The sequence below is a fragment of the Garra rufa genome, chromosome 10, assembly GCF_049309525.1.
Source record: "Garra rufa chromosome 10, GarRuf1.0, whole genome shotgun sequence".
NCBI classification, from domain to species: Eukaryota; Metazoa; Chordata; class Actinopteri; order Cypriniformes; family Cyprinidae; genus Garra; species Garra rufa.
The window spans coordinates 12,543,195-12,569,000 of NC_133370.1; the positions used below are offsets into that span (position 1 = coordinate 12,543,195).

Below are 25,806 nucleotides of genomic sequence, written 5' to 3' on the forward strand. Positions count from 1 at the left end.
ACTGTGAGTTTATTTTATAATGCAATTGCAAGTTTATATCTAACAATTCTGACTTTTTCTTAGAATTTTGTCAGACAAACTCACAAATCTGATTTTTTTTACAGAGAATTATTAAACTTGCAATTGCATTATAAAATCAGAATTGTGAGATATAAACATACAATTCTGAGAAAAACCCGCAATTCTGAAAAATAAACTAAATTCTGAGAACAATTCTGACTTTCGCCTCGCAATTGCGAGTTTGTTTCTCAGAATTATGAGTATATCTCACAATTTTGATTTACGTCTTACAAATCTCAGAAAAAAGTTAGAATTACAAGTTTGTATGACAAAATTCTGAGAAAAAGTTTCTATTTCTAAGTTTTTATCTTGCAATTCTGACTTTATTTCTCAGAATTGTTTGATTGTTAGATAAAAACTCACAATTCTGAGAAAAAGTCATAAACTCGCAATTGTGAGTTATAAAGTCCAATTTTGAGGGTAAAAAACATCTCACAATTCTGATTTAAACTTGCTATTGCGTGTTATAAAGTCAGAATTGCGATATATAAACTTATGTCAGAGTTGCAAGTTTGTCTCGTAATTCTGACTTTATAACTCGCAATTGCGAAATTCTGAGAATGAAAGTCAGAATTGTGAGTTTATATCTAAAAAAAAATCTGAATTGTGAGATAAAATGTCACAATTAGCATACTTTTTTTTTTTTTTTTATTCAGTGGCGGAAACAGGCTTCCATTACCCTGGAAATCCAGAGGTCTCACGAGAGCACAATTTGAATTGTCTCTGCAAGACACTCTGGCATCGAGCAATAATGCATGTTACTGCAATACGTAAGCAATTCTGGGAACCAATCAAATCGGTGTATCTGATGTAGGCGGGCCAGAGGCGAGCTAAGCTGATGAAGACAGCACTCCGACGTCCGAAATCATTAGTAAACATTGAAAGAGATCTACAGATGAAAACAGTTGTTTGAAACGGCTTTGGCCGCTACAATGACCGAGTTAGACTTGGCTTTTCATTTAAAAGAGGAACAGAAAACCGCGCTCGAATCGTTCCTTTGCAAGAAGGACGTTTTTGCTGTTTTGCGACTGGATACGGCAAGAGTTTAATCTATCAGTTAGCTCCGCTGGTAGTTAAGCGTATGGGGCGACCACGAAGAGGAACAGATCCGAAGCAGGCAATGCCAGATAGCATTCGGCAGTCTCGAGTCCTGGCTGTTAAAAAAGAAGTGGCGATAAATGTTATCGAACAAGGTCTACCGGGACAACCTGATCGGGATTGTGGTGGATGAGGTCCATCTCATTTACAAATGGTAAGAGTCACTTGGTAAACTTACTGTAACGAAAAACTGAAGTATTCAATAGTAATACAGTAGCCTAACTTGAACAGGACGCTATGTCTCGCTGCTGAATGAAACTCTAGTGACCATTCACATATTAGTTGATAGTTAATGAATAGTTTGATCGGACCTAATTGTTTTATGAGGTTGATTCGGCTGTCGTAATTAATAGTTATTAATTCTTGTCACAATGTTTATGTTATAACATTGAAATCCACTCTTATATGTTCACCGTCGCTCTGGATACGTCACATCGTGTATTGTTGTGATTGGTCGTGGTGTTATCCAATTGCATGCAGTGAGAGTTTCAAATGCACGCTTGATGCCGCCCCTCGAGTTAGTTCCTTTTCATTGCTCAATGCCAGACCCTTAATCTTAATAGATTAGGGTCTGGATTTTTCCAGGCTAGGCTTCCATAGAAATGTACAACAAATTGTGCAACAAAGCACTGTGTGGATGTACTTCCCATAATGCAATGTGCTTGACTCCATTTCTAATGTGAAAACGTTAAAAAAATGACAGTGTACTGGGTAAAACTGAATTGCTTTTTATTGTGTAGTTTAACAAAAATATGGCATATTTTACTTGTAAGAGCAGTTTCAACTATTCACCTTTTTCTTCAAAGTGAGAGTAAGCCTATTGGTAAGACTTCCAGTGTTGTGCCCATTTTCGACCACTGCCAAATTATTACCCCCTCTCGTTGAAATCGCTACCTGATTGCCTAATCCTAACCCTAAACCTACCAGTACCAGGGGGGTAGTAATCTGGCGGGGGTCAGAATTTGGCATAACACCGGTTCATTAGCCCTATAGTGAAATAACATGAATAACAACGTGCAGTAAACGGTAAAACTATTTGCACTACAAACCAGTGTGTTCATAATTAAAATAAGACATTAAAGTAATATGGTAAGACACACCAATTTGCAATAGCCCATCAAGCAGCAAAACAAGCTGTTTTGTACAACTAAAAACAGCTGGACATGGATAAGACCAGAAGCCAAACCCATAAAATTTAAAAGTGGTTGCGCCCACTTTTACCTGAAAAAAAAGCTGGATACAAACTTTATTTTTAATACAGACAAAAATAGTGTATCTTTTGTTTGGCAGAAGCATTTTCTGTTTTTCTTTCTTTCTTCTTTCTTTTTTTTTTTTTGGTGCGGTATGGCTTTAAATTTGAGTCTTGCTCACACATTTGTACAATATGCACTGTTGTATGACTTCAGAAAGAAATATAGCCTAGCGAACGACTCATATGGACCACTTTTATCATGATTTCGTGTGTGTCCTTTTTGAAGCTTGAAAGCTTCGGTAACGTTACCTGTAATTGTATGGACGAGAGCGACCAGCACAGCTAGTCCCTATCATTTCTCCTTTTATGATCCAAAAGTAGGAGGCATATATGTGTTTGGAACGACTTGAGGGTGAGTAAATGATGACCATTTTCATTCTTGACTGAACTATCTCTTCTAGGCTCATATTCCTTGAGTACGAACCAGAATATATGTGTGTGAGCGCTCAAAGGTTTTGCTGCCAGACTGTGTTTCCTCAGGGTAAATAAACCGCTCTCCACCCAGAGGACCGCGTATGTGTCATACTAACTTATCAGCAAACAGTCTCAAACACTCCCAGAGAGGGTTTTAGCTCACAAAATCGGTGGAATGACTCAAACGAGGCCCGTTTTTGTCCTCCTCCATTGACAGGGGGCAGAGAGAAAGTGTAACCACTCTGGCCCCAAATTTCTCTCTCTCTCTTTCGCTCTCCTTCCAATTCTTCACTCCTACTCCAGCACACGGTTCCTCAACACAATAACTCATCTTTGAGTCCAAACAATGCTTTTGTTCTCCATTTTATGCCCCTCCTCTGCATCCCTTCATCTCTCTCTCCCTGCATCCCTTGTTTTGGTGCTCCCTGTGACATCCCTGCCATGTGAGAACAAGAGCCGAGGGTAGAATGGAGGGAGGAAGAAAAGACAGATCGCTTCTTTGTCCCGACGTGACCCAGCTGAATGTCAGCTCTGTTGCCATTAGGCGTGTGTGTGGTGCTGCCACAGTCCATGGCTTGGGTTTGATGATGTCAGGCTGTTTTAAGTGGTCTTTCGCTAGGGAGAGTGTGTGTGGATGTGTCTATTCGGTGACATATAGGACGAATGTCATCAGATATAATGTACACTGCATGGTGTTGGCACAGTTAAACCACACTTAACAATGATATGATTTATCAAAGCAAGTATCATTTAGATCAATCATACTTAAAATAAATAAATAATAATAACTACAAAAAGAGATTTACAAAGGTAAAAGTTTGTATTTTTATCTGTATGTGTTCTGATAGATTAGTGTTAGTTTCCCAAAATGCACTGAAAGGACAGTTTATGTCTTGTGAGACTCTATTGTGTCACCCCCCCCCCCCTCTTTTTTCAGTTGATGTGGGTGATGCCAATAGTGGCCAGACTGTGAACATTTGTCTTAAATTTTAGTGTTAAACAATGGCTTTTCTAACTTTTTGTTGCTAAGGACCACCTAAAATATAAAAACAGCTATATTTTTGTGTATAATTACTCATTTATGCTGTTTGTGAAGATAATAATATCTAATGTTATTAACTTGCAGTTGCATTATAATAGATATAAACTCACAATTCTGATAAACTAGCAATTGATACAAACTTGAGACTAAAAAGTCAGAATTTAGTTTTTTTCCTCAGAATTGCAGGTTTATTTGTCAGAATTCTGATTTTATAAAGCAATTGCAAGTTTAATAATTTACAGAAAAAAAACTAAGTTTGACAAAATTCTGAGAAAAAGTCATTAGTGGCCAGACTGTGAACATTTGTCTTAAATTTTAGTGTTAAACGATGGCTTTTCTAACTTTTTGTTGCCAAGGACCACTGAACAAAAGGACCCCCTTTCCTAAAATATAAAAACAGCTACATATTTTTGTGTATAATTACTCATTTGTGCTGTTTGTGAAGATAATAATATAAAGAATATATTGTGATTAATAATATCTGATATTAGTAACAGTCCTAAATATTTTATTTTATCTTATTTTATTCAGTTTGAAATCTGGTTTTAAACAGCAGACACGATTAGCATAGCATGCGTATTTGAATACCAGCTAAAACACCAACATGTATATTAAACATTAATAATGTTTTAGTATGGTTGACATAAAATGACCTTCCCTTCAAAGCTCCCAGTCAGATCTTTAAGATGTTCCTGCATATTTTTCACAGTTATTTGTAAAGGTACTTCCACCAGTATATAAAGTAGATATGCAATCATTTCAGTTTCATTTGACATTAGTCTACACTTCAGTGGTTTATTCTCATGTATACACTGCTGCTTTTTTGCGTCTGGGCGTCACACACACACATACACAGCCGTCTCTTATCTTTTCTCAATTTTCCCTCTTTTGCAGGTTTTTCAGCAGCCTGTCTTTCTTTCCCTGCCTCATTCTACAGCTGTCACTCAAGACTGTGTGTTCCAGTAGCTCTCATTTGGGATTCAGCTGATGGTGCATTTTGATTGGTCCTGCTGTCAAAGTCAAAGCCAATGTCAACACTGTGGTCATGCTCTTTGATTTCCATCCGTATGCAACAAACATGTCTAATATACTCGCATTAGCGTAAACTCGATTGCATCGCCTTGTTTATGCATTTCCATCTTTGAGTTATGTATTCTTATTTGTCCATTTGTTTTTAGCCGGATCTCCTCCGGGATTACAGTAAATTGGCCAAAAATGCCTAAACTGGCATATTTGCAGAAATGTCTAATAAGGTTCACAGTCCCTGTAGATCTGAACTGAAAAAGAAGGAGAGAAGGGACCGTAACCTTGGAAACCAGCAGGAATGTCATTTTTAGCTGCTTTTGTTAGCTGACGTACTGACCGTTATGTGTTATTATATTTCTCAACTTGAGTAAACTGCCATTAGTTGCATTTTTAATGTGCTTATGTTTATTTTTTGCTTCATTATCCAGCCTGTTAGCTAGCTTGCTTAACACCAAATGGTAAACAGTCAAACTAGTTATTCCCCTATAAACTGAATCAGAATTGGCAGATAAAAGCAAGCAATTCTGACTTTTTTTTTCCCAAATGGGATTTTATATAGCAATTACGACTTTATCTCGCAATTATGAGTTACAGTAAGAATTGTGAGATATAGATTCTGACTTTTTTTCTGGCAAATATCAGTTTATATCTCGCATTTGTGACTTTTTTTCTCGTAATTCCGTTTTTTTTTCTTGCAAATGCAAGATTATATCTCGCAATTCTGACTTTTTTCTAGAAAATTACAGTTTATATCTCACAATTCTGACTTTTTTCTCACAATTCTGACTTTTTTCTAGAAAATGACAGTTTATATCTCACAATTCTGACTTTTTTCTCACAATTCTGATTTTTTTCTCACAAATGCGAGTTTATCTCACACTTCTGACTTTTTTCTTGAAAATACAAATTTATCTTGCACTTCTGACTTTTTCCTCAAATGCAAGTTTATCTCGCACTTGTGACTTTTTTCTTTAAAATTAAACTTTATCTCGCACTTGACTTTTTCCTCGAAAATACAAATTTATCTTGCACTTCTGACTTTTTCCTCAAATGCAAGTTTATCTCGCACTTGTGACTTTTTTTCTTTAAAATTAAACTTTATCTCGCACTTGACTTTTTCCTTGAAAATACAAATTTATCTTGCACTTCTGACTTTTTCCTCAAATGCAAGTTTATCTCGCACTTGTGACTTTTTTTCTTTAAAATTAAACTTTATCTCGCACTTGACTTTTTCCTCGAAAATACAAATTTATCTTGCACTTCTGACTTTTTCCTCAAATGCAAGTTTATCTCGCACTTCTCACTTTTTCCTCGAAAATGCGAGTTTATCTCACACTTCTGACTTTCTTCTTGAAAATGCAAGTTTATCTCGCACTTCTGACTTTTTCCTCGAAAATGCAAGTTTATCTCGCACTTCTGACTTTTTCCTCAAATGCCAGTTTATCTCGCACTTCTGACTTTTTTCTTGAAAATGTAAGTTTATCTCGCACTTCTGACTTGTTCCTCAAATGCAAGTTTATCTCGCACTTCTGACTTTTTTCTTGAAAATGCAAGTTTATCTCACACTTCTGACTTTTTCCTCAAATGCGAGTTTATCTCACACTTCTGACTTTTTTCTTGAAAATGCAAGTTTATCTCGCACTTCTGACTTGTTCCTCAAATGCAAGTTTATCTCGCACTTCTGACTTTTTCCCTCAAATGCGAGTTTATCTCACACTTCTGACTTTTTCCTCAAATGCGAGTTTATCTCACACTTCTGACTTTTTTCTTGAAAATGCAAGTTTATCTCACACTTCTCACTTTTTCCTCAAATGCAAGTTTATCTCGCACTTCTGACTTTTTTCTTAAATGCAAGTTTATCTCGCACTTCTGACTTTTTCCTCGAAAATGCAAGTTTATCTCATACTTCTGACTTTTTCCTCGAAAATGCGAGTTTATCTCGCACTTCTGACATTTTTCTTGAAAATGCAAGTTTATCTTGCACTTCTGACTTGTTCCTCAAATGCAAGTTTATCTCGCACTTCTGACTTTTTCCCTCAAATGCGAGTTTATCTCGCACTTCTGACTTTTTTCTTGAAAATGCACGTTTATCTCACACTTCTGACTTTTTTCTTGAAAATGCAAGTTTATCTCGCACTTCTGACTGTTTTCTTGAAAATGTGAGTTTATCTAGCACTTCAGACTTTTTTCTTGAAAATGCATGTTTATCTTGCACTCCTGACTTTTTTCTTGAAAATGTGAGTTTCTCGCACTTCTGACTTTTTCCTCGAAAATGCAAGTTAATCTAGCAATTCTCACTTTTTTCTCAAATGAAAGTTTGTCGCATTAATTTTTTTCTCAAAAATGCAAGTTTATCTTGCAATTCTGACTTTTTCCTTGAAAATGCAAGTTTATCTTGCAATTCTGACTTTTTCCTTGAAAATGTGAGTTTATCTTGCACTTCTGACTTTTTTCTTGAAAATGTGAGTTTATCTTGCACTTCTGACTTTTTTCTTGAAAATGTGAGTTTATCTTGCACTTCTAACTTTTTTCTTGAAAATGTGAGTTTATCTTGCATTTCTGACTTTTTTCTTGAAAATGTGAGTTTATCTTGCAATTCTGACTTTTTCCTTGAAAATGTGAGTTTATCTTGCACTTCTGACTTTTTTCTTGAAAATGTGAGTTTATCTTGCAATTCTGACTTTTTCCTTGAAAATGTGAGTTTATCTTGCACTTCTGACTTTTTTCTTGAAAATGTGAGTTTATCTTGCACTTCTGACTTTTTTCTTGAAAATGTGAGTTTATCTTGCATTTCTGACTTTTTTCTTTAACATGTGAGCTTATCTCGCACTTCTGACTTTTTCCTCGAAAATGCAAGTTTATCTTGCACTTCTGACTTTGTACTTGAAAATGCTAGTTCATCTTGCAATTCTGATTTTTTTCCTCAAAAATGCAAGTTTGTCTCGCAATTCTGAATTTTTTCTTGCAAATGTGAGTTTATATCTCATAATTCTGACTTTTATTTTGCAATTCTGACTTTTTTTCTCAAAAATGTAAATTTATATCTTGCAATTTTAACATTTTCTTCTCACAATTCTGACATTTTTATAGTTTATATCTCGAAATTCTGAATTTATCTTGCAATTCTGACTTTTTTTCACTTCAATTCTGACTTTTCCATGAATGTGAGTTTATATCTCGCAATTCTGACTTTTTCTCACAAACCTGACTTTCACAAAATGCCAGTTTATATCTAGCAATTATGACCTTTTCTTGCAGTTATGACTTTCTTAGAATTGCGAGATGTAAACTTGCTTTTGTGATTTACAAAGACAGAATTGAGTTTATTTTATTAACAATTCTAAATTTATATCATGCAATTCTGAGAAAAATTCCGAATAGTGAATTTATTTCATGCAATTCTGACTGTAAGTTAAAATTGTGAGATAAAAGGTAGCAATTACCTTTTTTATTTTTAATACTTTTTTATTTATTTTGATTTTTATTACTTTTTATAGCATGCACTATTGCTCAAAAATCTGGGGTCAGATTATTTCTTTAAAAAAAATATTATTACATTTATTTGGCATGGACAAATTAAGTTGAAGTGACAGTAAATTGACAGTAAAAGCTTAAATTGTTATCAAAATTATAATTATATTTTTTAGATTTTTTAAATTACTTTTTTATAATTATTAAAATATATATTTAAAATAAATCATGTTCTTTTGACATTTCTGTATAAGTATAAATGTAATAAAGATTATGCAGCACAACATTGATAATAAATAGAAATAAGCAAATCAGCTTATTAGAATGATTTCTGAAGGATCATGTGACACTGAAGACTGAAGCAAAGATGCTGAAAATTTAGCATTCACTGCTGAAATAAATTACATTTTAATATATGTTGAAAAAGTAAACACTTATTTTAAACTGTAATAATGTTTTACAATTTTACTGTATTTTTAATCAAATAAATGCAGTCTTGGTGAGCATAAGACCTCTTTTTGAAATACTTTTCAATGGCAGTGTATCTAAAGCTGCAAAACAGCAATAAGATGCTTTTAAACTGATTTAACTTGTTCAAAACTGGCCTAACTGTTTTATTTTTCTTGCAGGAAAAGCTTTGCTGAGATAATGAATCAATTGATCCAGTCACCTAATATGGGTTAGCTAGTTACAAATCAAAGGTAAGCACTGCAACTTATTGGAGACCAAAACATGTTTGATGTTTATGATCTGCATTGTACATTTAAAAGCTGCCGATTCTCCTTTAACATTATTACTTTTATTAAATCGCTATGCACTATATGTGTCCTCATATCAACTCATGTGTTTATATCTTCCTCTCTAATATGTTTTGCCCGTTTTAATGCCATTTCACTGGAATAAGAGGAGTGGGTGAGAGACTGGAGGCGTAAAGAATGCAAACCTTTGTCTGCAGACACAGCAATGGTGGAAGAGAAAGAAAGCAGCTCTAAATTAGACCCGCCCGCTCACCCCATGTCTTTCTGTCTGTCTCTCTCTCTGCATTGTTGTGTCTGGAAGACGTCAGCAGAGGAGAGGAATCTGAAGAGAGGGAGAAATGGAAAAAGAGAAGGATGAAGAAAGAGATGTCTTTGTCTCATCCCATAAACGTGTCCTGGTGAAAGGGCAGCGAGAGGAGAAACAGGGTCAGGAGGTGACTTTCTCTCCCTTGCTGTCTTTCTTACTCTCTTGCCCTGTCTTTCTTTTCTCCTTGATGTGATATTATCGTGAATTCATTTAACTTGTTTGTTGATGAAGGGATAGTTGTTAAAGGGATAGAGTGTAGTACAAGCAACGCCAAAGTCATAAGTTCAATTACGTGGTAATACAACTAAAAAGATGGATACTATGAATGCATTGTATGTCACTTCAGATAAACACAGCTGCCAAATGCATAAATTTAAATAAAAACATGGAAAATGTCATTTATCCACTTTTAAGTCATTCTGAACCTGAAAGACTTTCTTTCTCATGTGGTAAACAAGATTTTTTTTTTGTCCATAAAATGAAAGTAAATGGTAACGCAAATTACATGATGAAAAAGTAATTACATAATTTTCATATTTAGATGAAAAATAACTTTAACCCTGTAAAGGCTGATATATACACCTGACATTTTGTTTTATAGACAAAAATATATAACATTTAAAAAAAATATTTTGTATTATTTGATACATCAGGCTTTTATGACTCTTGAGTAACATAGCTCATACTTGAGGTGGGGAAAAGACCTCTAGTTTTTTTTTTTTTGTAAATATGCAATTTATGTTAGTGAAAATGAAAGTTTGAATACCTTGTAAAATCACTGAGAACAGTATAGCAGATTACTTACAGAAAACAAATAGGCCTATAAATATTAGTTCTCGCAATATTTAAATATTTTAATATATTTAAATTCTTAATTTTATGATTAAAGCCCTGTAGTTTGTAGCGGGCAAAAAATATAATAAAAAATACAATACAATGATTAAAATTATGACTTTTTTTTTGCAATTCCGATTTTTTCCTCAGAATTGTGAGACATAAACTTGCAATTGCGAGTTATAAAGTCAGAATTGCATGATATAAACTCGCAATTTGTTGCTGTTGACCAGATGATGTGCAATTCTGAAAAAAAGAGCCAGATTTATATCTCACAATTCTGACTATTTCTCCCAACTGTGGCTTTATTTTTCAGAATTGCGAGTTTATGTCTTGTAATTCTGACTTTATAGCTTGCAATTGCAAGTTTATATCACACAATTTTGACTTTATTTCTCAGGATTGCGGCTTTATTTTTCAGAATTGCGAGTTTGTCTTGTAGTTCTGACTTTATACCTCATAATTGTGCGTATTTATAACGCAATTGTGACTTTATATCTCGCATCTTTTTTTCTAAGAATTGTGAGATATAAACTTGCAATTGCGAGTTATAAAGTCAGAATTGCATGATATAAACTCGCAATTTGTTACTGTTGACCAGATGATGTGCAATTCTGAAAAAAAGAGCCAGATTTATATCTCACAATTCTGACTATTTCTCCCAACTGTGGCTTTATTTTTCGGAATTGCGAGTTTATGTCTTGTAATTCTGACTTTATAGCTTGCAATTGCAAGTTTATATCACACAATTTTGACTTTATTTCTCAGGATTGCGGCTTTATTTTTCAGAATTGCGAGTTTGTCTTGTAATTCTGACTTTATAACTCATAATTGTGCGTTTTTATAACGCAATTCTGACTTTATATCTCGCAACTTTTTTTCTAAGAATTGTGAGATATAAACTTGCAATTGCAAGTTATAAAGTCAGAATTGCATGATATAAAATCGCAATTCTGAGAAAAAAGTTACAAATGCCAGAATGAGTTTATATCTCACAATTGTGACTTTATTTCTCAGAACTGGGACTTTATTTTTCAGAATTGCTAGTTTATGTCTCGTAAATCTGACTTTATATCTCACAATTGTGAGTTTATATCATGAAATTGTGATTTTATTTCTCAGATTTGCGGCTTTATTTTTCAGTATTGCGATTTTATATCACGGAACTCGCAACTCTGACTTTTTTCTAAGAATTTTGAGTTTTAAAGTCAGAATTACATGATATAAACTCGCAATTCTATGAAAAAAAGTTACAAATGCAAAATATAAACTCGCAATTCTGAGGAAAAAAGCCAGAAATGTGAGTTTATATCTCATAATTTGTGACTTTATTTCTCAGAACTGGGACTTTATTTTCAGAGTTGCGAGTTTGTCTCGTAAATCTGACTTTATGACTTGCAATTGCGAGTTTATTTCACGCAATTCTCACTTTATATCTTGCAAAATTATTTTTCAGAATTGTCTTGTAATTCTGACTTTATAACTCGCAATTGCTACTTTTTATGGCTTATTTTTCAGTATTGCGTTTTTATATCACAGAATTATGACTTTTTTCTCAGAATTGTGAGATATAAATTCGGAATTGTGTGATATAAACTTGCAAAAAGTACAAATTACTTTTTTTATGCATGTATATTCAGTAGCAGAAACGGGCTGTCATTGTATGCACAATTGCTCAAAAGTCTGGGGTCAGATTATTGTTGTTGTTTTTTAATCAATTAAAAAGGACAAAGTTTAAGTGACAGTAAAGACTTTTAAACTGTTAAAAATTTATAACTATATTTTTAAAAATATATAATGCAAATACAATACAATGATGAGCAAAATATGTACAAATAAACATTCTTCAATGCCAGATTTATCATATTGTGTACTGATTATATATAATCAGTAAAAGTTCAGTTTAAAAATTAATAAAAATATGGAAAAAATCGTTATAGAAAAAAAAAGTTACAATTATACTACTGTAGAAGCCATTTTACTTACTAAAAACTGTAAATTATTAATCAGATGACAGCATTTAGTATTGGTTTTTCAGTTTGATCATGTTGATAATTTAGAGGTCTTAAAGATTCATATATTAAATATGATACATTAGACTTTAAAGGTTTAAAGATGAAGTGTTGGTCCAGTTTAATATGCAAATTTAGGTAGTTTGATTCGTCCGATAGTTTAAACACCATGGCGCTGTCAATACGTTGCTTTGGCAACATTGGCTCAACCATTTGGCTTAAATTTGAACATCGTTACATTATTTGGTGATGCTGGCGGCACATAAATTATACCCTTCACCTTTCTGTCCATCGCCCTTGCTGTTCTGGTGAATGTGAGTGGCAGGCAGATGGCGACCGGGTCAGGACAGGTGAGATTGAAAAGACCTGCAGCTCATTGTGTTTTCAGACCGGCGGCTTCTCAGGGTATGTTTTGTTTATAGAGCCGAATCATCAGCATAAGAGAGGAAGGATTTACAGACAAACAGCACTCAACTGTGACAGGATAAGGAGAAGGGAGGTATCAGAGTATTAAACCACAGATACACACACACACACACACTGAACTCCAAATACAATCTGACTCACTTAGAGATTGTCTTTCTTTATTGCTGCAGTGTCTTTGTCCTTCAAATTTGATCTTTCCTTGTCAAACAGATGCCGCGATGCTTTTATTAACTAGCTGAAGAGCGAGAGAGAGAACTCATTCTCAGGTTATTGTATCACTTGTCCTTTCTATATCGTGTTCATAGACAGTCTTTCAGAGGGAGAGGGAGCGAGGGAGACTATCGTGTCAGGGACGGGGCCAAAGAGAAGGCAAGAGATAATGAGGTGGTGGAGGCAGGGCTTAAGATTGGGGTGTGGTTGGGTATAAAGTCCAGCACTGAATAGTCTCATCTTGATGCCCTCTGGTCTCATTCCCTTCTTCCCTCCATCTCTTGTCCTTTCTCCATCCCTCGCTCTCTTGGAACCCCTCACATAGTGACCTGCGGGGAGATCGGAGGGAGATCATGCTGTCTGTACTGGCACTGACATCCGTGGTGCTCTTGGGCATAGGTAAATACATTTCATCCATCTTGCATTTCAACATTTTGTAAAAGCAAACTAACTTTGAAGCTAACTAGACAATATAAAAAAAAGTCCTTCTGGACAGTATGACAAAATTATTGTATGATCAGACTCACCTGTGGTTTGAGCACCTGTTGCCTACCTGTTCAAAACTGGCCAGGTTTGACAGATGAGCTAGATCAGAAAGGACTGATCACACAGTCTTTCCTACATTTTTTACTGCTCTTTTCTATTTTAACTCGAGCATTTTATTCTCTCAATTATGTCTGTAGGTCATCAGTTCTTTCTTTTTGTGTTTTGTGTAATTTGTTTTTGTTCCTTTTTTCTAAATGTGCAATACTATTAAGTTGAATAAACAGCAGATCAATGACATTACAAAAACAAGCATTTTTTTTGTTCTGGTTCAAGGTTTGTTTTTGTATCAGTTGTCTATTTAATGAATTTAAGCTTTTGTAATACTTTCTAATGTGTACTTTTCTCACTGTTCTGCTCACCAAGCCTGCATTTATTTGATCTAAAGTACAGCAAAAACAGTAACATTTTGAAATATTTTTACTATTTAAAATACTATTTAAAATATTTAGTTTTTAGTTTTAGTTACATTTTCAGCATCATTACTCCTGTCTTCAGATCCAGTTCAAGAAATATTTATTATTATTATTATCAATATTTAAAACAGTTGAGTATGTTTTTTTCAGGATTCTTTTGCTGATTAGAAAGATCCAAAGATTAGCATTTATCTGAAATGAAAAGCTTTTGTAACGTTATACACTATAGCATTCAAAAGCTTGGAGGCAAATTTTTTATTTTTTATTTATTTATTTTTTTTTGGGGGGGAAGAAATTACAGTAATTAATACTTTTATTTAGCAAGGATGCTTTAAATTGATCAAAAGTGATGATTAAGACATTTATAATCTTACAAAAGATTTCTATTTCAGATACACTGTAAAAGGTTTTCACCAGTTTCAACTTAAAAACTTAAGTTTAGCAGCTGCCTTAAAATGTTAAGTTAAATCAACTTAAGTCATTTAAACTCACAAGTTAGATCAACTAATTTTTATTGTAATAAGTTCAAATGACTTGTAGTTTTAAGTTGATTTAACTTGAAAACTTAAGGCAGCTGCTGAACTTAGGCTTTTAAGTTGAATCTGGTGAAAACTTTTTACAGTGTAAATGCTGTTCTTCTGAACTTTATTCTTTATTCTTTAACGAAACCTGAAAAAAATACTACTCGGCTGTTTTTAACATAATAATAATAATAAATGTTGGAGTAATGATGCTAAAATTCAGCATTTAAATCACAGGAATAAATTACATTTTAAAATATATTCAAATAGAAAACAGTTTTTTTTATTTTTGAAAAACTTTTTGAAATAATTTTACTGTTTTGCTGTACTTTGGATAAATAAATGCAGGCTTGTTGAGCAGAAGAGACTTCTTTAAAAACAGTAAATCATACTGTTCAAAAACTTTTGACTACTAGTGGATATATAATTATTTAAACTTTTAAATATGTATTTTTATATATGTTAAAAAAATTGAGAAAGTAAGGAAAATTTTATGATTGATTGATGTTCATTTTATGACTGTGATTGTGATTTATGATTTTAATATTAATTTGTGCAAATTAATATTCATGTGGCTGTCATTTACAAATAAATATTTAAAGACAAATTGTTGACTTTCAAGCTTCAAAGATGTTCTTGAGGTAAATTATTATTATTATTATTATTATTTGCATATTATTAGCATTTCACATCTCCAGCCTTACGGTTTTATTCATTTTATAGATTTGTGTTCCCATGTAGGCTAATATTCCTCATTCTGTGTGTTTGTATTCTCCAGCCTCTCAGACCACGGCTATTGTTGTGTATACAAGCTGGGAGAGACATGCGCTGTTTGGCTCAGATGTCAGACTCTCCTGCTCTTTCTTCTCTTGGCAATGGACTTCTCCAGACGTAACCTTCTCATGGCACTACCGTCCAGATGGGGCTAAAGACAGCATCTCAGTGCGTAGATACACACATGCAGAAACTATACCTTTAAAGAGATAGTTAACCCAAAAATTCATGGGTCACATATAGTACATTATTGCATGGAACACATGAGAGATATTTTTCAGAATGTCCAGGCTTCTTTTTTCTTTGCCCTAGGCACCCATCCATATTTCTTCTAAACATCTCTTTTTGTGTTCCTTTGCAAAAGAGAAAGTTCTACAGGTTATACAAAGAATAAAGGCAGATTAATGGTTCTGATTTATTTTATTTGCACTTATTTCTATTTCTGAATAGTCAAACATTCTTCAGTTAACAAAGCAAACCAAGGCAACAAAGGCATCAAAAGAATATTGAATATTCACATCACATAACTTTGACTGGATGTCTTATTGTAGGTCTATATCTTAATAAAAAGAAAATTAAAAAGGCAGTACTTGTTTGAGAGCCGCTCTTTCAGTTTCACAAGTTTTTAATAATTATTTTAATTAGCAATTACAGCATGAAGCCTCATATTAGACGTGTAGTGTGATTGCATTTCCTTAAACCTGTTAAAAGGTGTTTGCACTGGTAGTGTAACTCACATATCTGTATGAAAACATGCCCACCCCTTAGGAATAATATCCTTGTGTCTGTGTGGTTTGTAGAGATAATTACCATGCAAATAGAAATATTAGGTCCTTGTGGGTGTAAGTCGGCCAACTGGCTGCATTCATTTCTGGATGCTTGTTCATACAGGTAATTCCAGTAGTTCAAAATCTAATTTTATTCGCTGTGCAGTGGAACAGAGTGAATTGAATAGCATGACTTTATTTGATTTATATAATAGTTTATCAGTATAATTATTAAATTTAAAAAAATCTGTAAAATCACATTATACACTAAAAGTAGTTTTGCTGTGAAGATTCTCTGCTTTCTTTTAAATTGATACATTTGTTTAAATATAGTTTTCGATTTTATGATAAGATTGAGGTCAAAAGTTTACATACACAGTGTCTGAGAGACTATTATGCAACTATTACAGAAGGTTCAAACGCTCACTGATGCTTCAGAAGGCAATAATGCATTAAGAGCCGGGGGTGAAAACGTTTTAAATTTAAAGATCAGGGTAAATTTAACTAATTTTGTCTTCTGGGAAACATGTTTGTGTCTTCTGTAGCTTCTGTTGGTCATGACTAAATGAAAAAAATATGATATTTGGCCAAAATAAGAAAATTGTACACATCTTCATTCTGTTCAAAAGTTTACACCCCTGGCTCTTAATGCATTGTTTTTCTTTCTGGAGCATCAGTGAATGTTTGAAACTTTTGTAATAGTCGCATATGACTCTCTCAGTTGTCCTCAGTGTGAAAAGATGGATCTCAAAATCATACAGTCATTGTTAGAAAGGGGTCAAATACACAAAAATGCTGAAAAACCAAATAATTTGTTGGACCTGAAGGACTTTTCTGAAGTTTTCTGAACTGTTCAGGACAAACAAGGGACTCATGAACAACTATCATAAAAAAATTTTAAAAATCAGCTGTGGATCATCAACTATTATTTTCTCTTGTAAATGTCTTTTATGTGAAATATCTTACTCAGGTTAGTACTAAATAAAAAAATAACACATATTTTGTATGATCCCTCTTATGTTGGTAAAATAATTAACATGTTGTAGATTCTGCAAGGTGTGTGTAAACTTGACCTCAGCTGTAGGATGATAATATAAACTATCTATCATTATTTAGATTTTCCACTACGGAGGTGGAGTTGCCTATGCAGATAACAAAGGCCTGTTCCGGGACCGTCTGGAATTTGTGGGGAACCCAAATCGCCGTGATGGTTCTATCGTGATCAAGAATGTGGACTACGCAGACAATGGAACTTTCACCTGTGACGCCAAGAACCCACCTGACATTGTCGGCCGCCCCTCCAGCGTTCGACTGCTAGTGTTTGAGAAGGGTAACTGATTATTATAAACATTTTGTCTTCATCTACTAATAAAAAATGATTTTAAACGAGCTACACAGGAAAACATTCTGGTCCCTCTTTTGCTTTCCTCTCATGCTGCAGTTACTATCAGGCTTTTTGCCTTTAGGCCCATCTTCTTCCAGGGTGGCATACAAAATCTAGCAGATCATATGGCAGGAGATGAAAGTTTGCTGCTAATGGAAGCACAAAATAACAGTAAAGCAGACAGACCTGAGTGGTTTCCTTGTGTGGTCGTACATTTTTTTTTTTTCTGAGAGTACAATTTCCATGAAAAATAGCTGTTGTTGAATCCACATGCCTCACACGGAGACTAATTCATCAAATAAATGCATTTTTGCACAGGTGTTTTTGATTTTCCTCTTTGTTTCCTTTTTAAACAGTAAATTTAACTTCTCACTGCGGTATTAGTGGGATATGCCGGCTTGGTTGCGAGGAAAAAATGAGAGCATTTCCAGGTGGACATTGATTGATGTTGTTTGCAGTTGTTTTACAGTAATATAGTCGTGTCCGTAAAAACCCCCAGCACATAAAACAGGTGCATTAAGGCAAAGACAAAATGCAGCTAATAGATCAGTAAAGCTGTATAGGAGCACTTTATATTCTCTCTTTCTCTCTCAGTTCCAGTCCAGGCTGGTGTGATAACAGGGGCCATTATTGGCGTAGTGTTGGGACTGCTGATCCTCATTGTGGCAATATACTATCTGATGCGTTTCCTGGTCGCCAGACGAGTGTTCAGCTTGAGCATGAGGTCAGTCTGGGAGTATCTGCTCCCTCAAGCCCGACCCGAGCCTCTGCCCGGCCTTGACACACACGCTCCTATTCACACGCACACGCTTACCACGACACAGCCCAGATCCCCACCAGTCACACACGTCATGAGCAAGGCATTGACAGACCCTCTAGTTAAACCGGGAATTACTAAGTCACCTATTCTCTCATAGCCAGACTAATATACTCTATTTTACTAGGAACTCCACACTTAGACAAGAAAAGTAATTTGTTTTTATGTGCTTGTCTATAAATATTAAGTATCTGCTTTTTTCACTCAATAACTCAATATACTGTTTATACTACTTGTAAATGACAAACTTTCAGCTGTCTGAAGCTGAGACTATAGGACAGCTACATAACAAGCAGTTGAGTCCTCCTTCCACCAGGTGGCCACATTGTTCATGCAATTTTTGTATTTTTGTCCCCTTAGTAAACATGGCAAGAAAGGCAAAGGAAAAGAAGGATCACAGCAAAAACAGGCAAGTGCTCACCTGCGTCCACCCTAAACATGCACGCAAACACACACATGCAAGCACACATTCACATGCACACATGCTTGCTAGTTTCTTTCACTTGCGCTTTATTAAAGACCTCCTGTCCTCCAGTGGTCTCCCCCTCTTTTGTCTGTGGTTAGTTTTGTCCACTTTCCTTTTTAAAACAAGTAAAGTCAGTACATTTCCACACACTGCCAGTCAGAAGTTTGTAATATGTAAGATTTTTTGGTTTGAACGACTGTCAAAAATACAGTAATATTGTTAAATATTATTACAGTTTAAAATAACTGTTTCTGTTTTAATATATTTTAAAATGGAATTTATTCCTGTGATGAAAAGCTCAATTTTTAAGCATCATTACTCCAGTCTTCAGTGTCACATGATCCTACAGAAATCATTCTAATATGCTGATTTTCAGTTGTGCTGCTTTATATTTTTTGGAAACTGTAACATTATTTAAAAGTTTGAGGTAAAAAGAAGTGACGGAAAAGATATTTATTCATTTCAAATAAGAGCTGTTCTTTTGAACTTCCCATTTATCAAAGAATCCTGAGGGGAAAAATATTCCACAAAAATATTAAGCAGCAAAAGCTGTTTCCAGTGATAATAAGAACCATTATTAATAATTGAGCACCAAATCAGCATATTAGAATGATTTCTGAAGGATTGACACTGAAGACTGAAGTATTGGTTTTTGAAAACGTGGCTTTGCCATCACTGGAATAAATTACATTTTAAAAAATTTATTAAAAAAAAAAAAAAACCAGTCTTGGTGGGCATAAGATACCTTTTTTAAAAAACTTAAAAAAATCTTATATATTCTAAACTTTTGACTGATAGTGTATATTTACTAGGTTTAATTAAGGTTTAACCAGACAAAATAATGAAATAATATTTTGTAGTAGTATTAAATATAATTAAAGCATAGTCCTAAAAAATTAAATGAATAAATAAGTGTAATTCAATAATACAAATAAGCGCTAATGAAATCGAAATCGGCTCATCGAATTCAAAGCTCCAATTAAAGCTACATCTACCTCAGTGTTTGTGCTCCTGTCAGCATTCCAGTTTATGAAGGCTCATTCGCAATGCATGTAAACATACTTGTAATCCAGTACATGTCTAGACCAGAGTAGCTGTACCTCATCAAAAATAGAAGCAGTGGAGATTTGGGGCATAGCATTGGTGTCAAAACTACATTTCTTGAAGGATACAAGCACACAGGCATGTTTGTTGTTGCTACATATACTGCAATTGCGTGCAATAAGCCATGTCGAGAAATATTATAACGAGCCGTAAGATACCTATGGGACGACAAAGGTTAAACCAAAATGCAAAAATGAAAGCTGATTTGTAGTTCAGATTTAAGAATTCATTATCACTCTCGGCCCTATTTTCCTGTGGACTTAGGGATCGCCATATCAGTGTCGTTGAGCTGGCAATCAAATGGAGCTCATACATCTTTTTCCTCTGCTAACGTGCCATTCATTTACATACCACCTTACTTTTCTCTTTCTGTCCCTCTGGGTTTATTTTCTTCTGTGCACTTTTCCACGCCATTATCCTTCACTTTCTCCATATCACTGATTTTTCTCCTCTAGCTGTCTCGTCCCCTCCCTTTCCTGCTGTCCTCCGTTCTCTCCACAGGTGAAGAGTAAAATGCTGTCAGACTGAATCATGTATCCGCTTTAATCGTGTATTATATCATGACAAACACTATCATGTACAATCAAGCCACTGCATCTCATCTCTTACAGGAACAAAGTAGCAGATTTTCAATCTTGTATTGTTTATGTTCTTTCTGTCTTTATTGCCTTTATTCTTTCGTTCTTTCTGTCATAAGTTTCGGTATACGCTCCTCTATTTGTGCTCCTCTGTGTGCGTCTCTTGTCAGCTTCACTCTTTCTCTTTCACTTCTTTATTTTTTTGGTTCTGTCAGAGTAAACCCAGTCCACCCTCCAATGTTCAGTGAACTGAATGCAGGTTGCAGGACTTTAAAATCCCATAGCGGAAACCTGCTGCATAGTTTAACACGAGTATTTGTGACCCTGGGCCACAAAACCAGTCATAAAGGAGAATAATAAGCTTTCCATTGATGTATGGTTTGTTAGTGTAGATCAATAATTAGCCGAGATACAACTATTTGAAAATCTGGAATCTGAGGGTGCAAAAGAATCTAAATATTGAGAAAATTGCCTTTAAATAAAATTCTTAATTTCTTAAGTTCTTAATTAAATTCTTAAGTTGTCCAAATTAAATTCTTAGCAATGCATATTACTAATCAAAAATTATGTTTTGATATATTTATGGTAGCAAATTTACTAAATGTGTTAATGGAACATGATCTTTACTTAATATCCTAATGAAATTTGGCATAAAAGTGTATCATTTTGACCCATACAATGCAACTTATGACTGGTTTTGTGGTCCAGGGTCACATTTATATTACAAAAGCAGTAAGATGTACAGTAACTGTAAACCTTTCTTGGACATATTTCTAGATTTTATATATATTCATATTTTCAGGTTAAAAACAAGTTCTGTCAACAGAATTCTAAATTCTGCGGTAATCAGGTTTAACTTGTATTTACTAAGTGTTTAATTTCTGCACTTCTAATAGCATCAAATGCAAAAAATAATGACATTGCATCTTTCCAAAACTCTCCTTCCAACATTTTATTGTTTGAACAAATAGGATGCCCTGCCAAAACCCATAATGCAATGTTTCTCTATTCAAAAAATCCATTGGGTTAAAAAATGATTCACTTCCGTAGTGCAGCACCATTTCAGGTTTCTGACAGAACTGAACCTTCTTTATGAAAAAATCAAAAGATAATCAAACATGTTTCAGCATCCCAAGGGGTCAAAGGTCAGCTGTATAAGATTCTTTTATTCAGGTGCTGTGATGTCACGCTATCACTCCCTAACTGGCCACTTCCTGTTTTGTCCTCCCTTTCCAGAAACCGAAAGTTCCCCTGGTGTTCATCTCCTTCTAACCACTCGTTTAGCATTTCACTCTCTTTTTTCTTCTTCTTCTTCTTCTCTTCTGTAATGAAACTACCTCCCCTATTCTGGTTCCTCATATCCGTTAAACTCACCTGACCATTCCCACCTAATCCACATCTTCCCTCCTCTCTCTTTATCCTTCTTGCTTTCTTTCTATCTCTCTATTTCTCTCTTTCCTCCCGTAGTGACTCACTCCTCCCCTCTCCACACTCCCTCTCTTTTTCCAGGCTTTGGCTGTGACGGATCCGGCCAAGCTGAAGGCGGCAGCGTCAGAGAAGAAGAAACAGGAGTCTCGCAGGGAGAAGAAATAGGGATTGTGGAGCAGAGAGCTAGAGCTCCTGAGCGGGGCCGCCTCCACCCAGACCCAAGCCCAGGAAGAGGCAGCGGGGATGGGCAGGCAGGGCAGGGTTCTTATGACCATTGAGCTAGAGCTCACTAAACAAGAAAAAGAGGGAGGGCAAACTAAAACGAGTCCCGCCGCGTTCTTTTCGCAACTTGCGCGCAAAATCCATCTCAAGTGAGAGAGACGGGTATGAAAAGAGGGGGTGGTGGAGAGTTTTGGAGGCGAGGAGTTAAAGGTGAATCTTTAAAAACAGGAGGACAGGAGAGGGGTGAAGTTTGTCTTATTTGAATTTCAACTTAAAATAGAAGTGTGAAAAAAATACTGTGTCCAATCTAGGTGCAGCATGACAAAGCTACAAACTGCAAACTCGATATCTATTATATAATTATAGTATATAATTATTATATATTATAATTACATATACATTGTGTTGCTACATGCGACCACAAAACCAGCCATAAGAGTACATTTTTTGAAATTAAGATTTATAAATAGCTTTCTACTGATGTATGGTTTGTTAGGATAGGACAATATTTGGCTGAGATGCAACTATTTGAAAATATGCAATCAGAGGGTGCAGAAAAATCTAAATATTGAGAAAATCGCCTTTAAAGTTGTCCAAATGAAGTTCTTAGCAATGCATATTACCAATAAAAAAGTACGTTTTGATATATTCACGGTCGGATATTTACAAAATGTCTTCGTGGAACATGATCTTAATATCCTAATGATTTTTGGCATGAAAGAAAAATCTGTCATTTTGACCCATACAGTGTATTTTTGGCTATTGCTACTTAAGACTGGTTTTTGCAGTTTTGTAGTTTGTATGTTCAGTTGTGTAGCACCGCCCGCATTAAAATCCACATTTAGTGAGGTTCAAAATTCTGAATAGCTTCTATTTTACAATGTACTTTAATGCATTTTTATAATCAGTTTAACAATTTGATTCAAAATTGAAGTAAAAAAAAAAAAGATATGAATTTTAGAATCTGTTAGTATTTGATTTGTCCCTCTTTTGCATTAATAAGCAGGATTCAAGAAGCACAAAGTACCTGATGATCATTTTTTTCATCATGATTTGAGATGATCCAAACAGCATTTTGTGCTCAAGTGGAAGCAAGAACATCTCACTGTACAAAGGAGTTAAACTATTGTATTAAACCACAAATAGTGCAAATAGTAAAGTTCTAAATCTTAAAACCTTCTGGGATTTCTTCCAGGTTAAATCCTAGATTGTCACTGTAGACGTTTAAACCCCACTCTAGTTGTAAATCGTACATCTGTTCTGTGAAAAAGCACTTGGTTTTTGTTTTCAGGGAGGTCAGACAAATTACTTGTCGCTTGAAAGTTGTTGTGTTGCACCTGGCTAAGACACAGTCTTTAAAAATATATAATAATAATAAAAATCACACATTCACAACAAAACCCAAAGCTGAGAGCCGTCCATTACGCACACGCTGACAGTTTGCGAGAGCTGTAATCATGGCAGAATGGTGAAGATTTCCTCTTGTTAAGTGACAGACAACTCTTTCTCTCAAATCTCAGTTCACACATGCAATCTTATACAAGAACACAATCCAAGCTGTACACTTTTCACACGTTGTACTTTTTGTTAAAAAATGATTTTGGAAACTTTATATTAACTGCCTTTTTTCTCATTCCCTCCCTCTCTTTCTCTGTTTTACTGCCTGTCTTTGTCTGTCTTTGTTCTTCCTATTCTCTAATCTCTCTTCCTTATAGCACTTCTGACACCTTTTTTGTCTTTTTTCTACTTTTCCATCTATATGTTCACCATTCTTGTCATCTGATATACTGGTGCTATTACATCACTTCCTGTAGGCCGGCCCCCAAAAGTAGCCTCCCTCCCCTTCCTTCTTTTACTGAGAGCTAAATATAGCACTAGTTTTTTTAGTCACAGAATCACACACTTTCATTTCAGCCTCATTCAATTTGTTCATATTTCGTCCAACAAACACTAATACTCACGGCAGCATCTCATGTATCCCATCAAGCAACTTTTAAATGCCATCCCAATGGGTGACAGGTTTTTGAATCTGACTTAGAGTAGTAGTGTGTTTTTGCTCTGACTGCAGTGACTGAAATATCCGAAATGACGTCGATACTGTTGGCAGAGACACTCAAACACACGCTGTGAGAGTTACTTGATACTCTAAGTCAAATTCTCATGTCTGTCCACATAAGCTGTTGTCTGACAAACAGCTGATTATTTTAACACTCGCTTGTAACTGGAGAACTATCTACGGTATGTCTCCCTTTTGTCTGCTGAGGGCCGGGTCCTATGGTTGCACTTTTTCCCTGACGTCTCCACACATATCATTTAGTAAGGCCCATCATCGCTCCATCCCGAGTCACAGTTTTACTTCACCTCTCTCTAATTCTCCTCTAACTATCACGAATGCTCATCCACCACCACCTCTTTTCATCCCCTGTTTCTGCTGGTAAGAAAACCCCAGTGCTCTCTCCTGCCCTCTGCTGCCCACAGGAGAAAACGTTTTCATTTCGGCCATACTGTCGCAAAGGCGTCAATGCAAAAAAATTGAGTTCATTTAGCTAGCTCTCTGCTGACTACGATAGATGCGTGTTTTTCACGCCTTTTCGTGTGTATGTTTGTAGTCTGATGATGTGTCTGTAACCTGTCAACGTGTTTGGGGAACAAAACAACATAAAAACAACTCTGTAGCAACATTCGTCACGTCGTCGTTCGTAATGACAAGCTGTGCAGCAGCACCCTGGGACTGTTTGTGTGTTGGAAGCAGAAATGTAATAGAGTTTAATGATGTTTAATAATATTTCTGCACTTTCATTTGACTGACATGGCAGAATTCATGTGGTTGTTTCTTCATGAAAGTGTTTACCATCAAGATGCTGAGGCCCGGGAAGTGATGCAGTGAGGGTGGACGGGTTTTTGGAAGTTTTTAAATTATGAAATACTGGGATGAAGAACTCGGACTGAACTCATATTCAGGTGAAAAGTCAAGCCAAAGTACAACAAACATCTCACAGTCTCACAGGATATGTTTTTTAGCTCAAGTCTTCATGTCTATGCATGTCAGCTCCAAACCAGAGAAGGGGAATGCTTGAAAAGTTATGGAATTGCAAGGGCTTGTGGGAAATATGTTTGTTAGCCTACAGACAGATGCTTTTTATGCATCTCAGAGTAAATGTCGAGCAGCCACATGGTACCTGCCATTAAACTGTGTTTAAATATCGGGGAATTCCCATGTTGTATGTATTGTGCACCTGTATTGGTACAGGCCTATGTAACCGTTCTCTCTTCAAACTCCATTAAAAAGTCTAATTATTTTTTACTTTTATTTTGACTTTAACCCAGCTAACTTTGGTTTTCTGTAAAGTGTCTTGTAAAAAGAAAAATCTCGAGTTTAAATAATTTCTGAAAAACGTCAATAAAAAATTCAGATCCCTTGTGTGTTTTTGTGTGCACTGAAAGATTGACCTGAATAACCATCAGCTGAGTGTTTTCACGACACGTCATCAGTCGGCCATATTGGCGGCGCTGAACATAATGCCACTAAACCAAACGAATCTCATATTTTGCTTATTTATAGACCTTTTTCCTGAGTAAATGATGAGTGCCACCATTACGAATTCTAATGTCACATTGGATGCTCTTCTGTTCCGGTCTCCATAGGAACCCATTCAAATGGCATCCATCTGTTTTTAATGTAGTTAATGTCTGCACCTTTGTGTCATTATGTCATTAAACTTTGAGGAGTGAAGCACTGACAAATGACGGTCATTGAGACATTGAGATGGCGCTATAGAGCTATGTGCTTTTTAAAAACATTTTGATAGGTTTAACATTAGATTAACAGCTCGGAATATAGGCTACTTTGACTAGAAACACTAAAGACCGGAAATG

General features: G+C 35.1%; 1 protein-coding gene across 4 annotated transcripts; it reads left to right on the top strand.

The window, feature by feature from the left end:
• Positions 1 to 13,155: 13,155 nt before the first annotated feature.
• mpz (myelin protein zero) lies at positions 13,156 to 25,349 on the top strand. 4 transcript variants are annotated; one of them, XM_073848425.1, is made up of 6 exons: positions 13,156 to 13,309; positions 15,169 to 15,332; positions 17,048 to 17,261; positions 17,910 to 18,039; positions 18,493 to 18,541; positions 21,790 to 25,349. In XM_073848425.1, exons 1-6 carry the CDS (start codon positions 13,264 to 13,266, stop codon positions 21,871 to 21,873), a joined length of 687 nt encoding a protein of 228 aa, XP_073704526.1. In that variant the 5' UTR covers positions 13,156 to 13,263; the 3' UTR covers positions 21,874 to 25,349. The 4 variants fall into 4 exon arrangements, with proteins under 4 accessions (XP_073704526.1, XP_073704529.1, XP_073704528.1 ...); XM_073848428.1 differs by having other exon boundaries at positions 23,646 to 25,349; XM_073848427.1 differs by having other exon boundaries at positions 23,745 to 25,349.
• The last annotated feature ends 457 nt before the right edge of the window (positions 25,350 to 25,806 follow it).

Excerpts from the sequence above, each read along its gene's own strand:
- mpz (XM_073848425.1), top strand. The coding sequence starts at position 13,264 with ATGCTGTCTGTACTGGCACTGACATCCGTGGTGCTCTTGGGCATAG. Across the intron at positions 15,333-17,047 it reads GGGCTAAAGACAGCATCTCA|ATTTTCCACTACGGAGGTGG; the intron begins GTGCGTAGATAC and ends ATCATTATTTAG. Across the intron at positions 18,040-18,492 it reads GTGTTCAGCTTGAGCATGAG|TAAACATGGCAAGAAAGGCA; the intron begins GTCAGTCTGGGA and ends TTGTCCCCTTAG.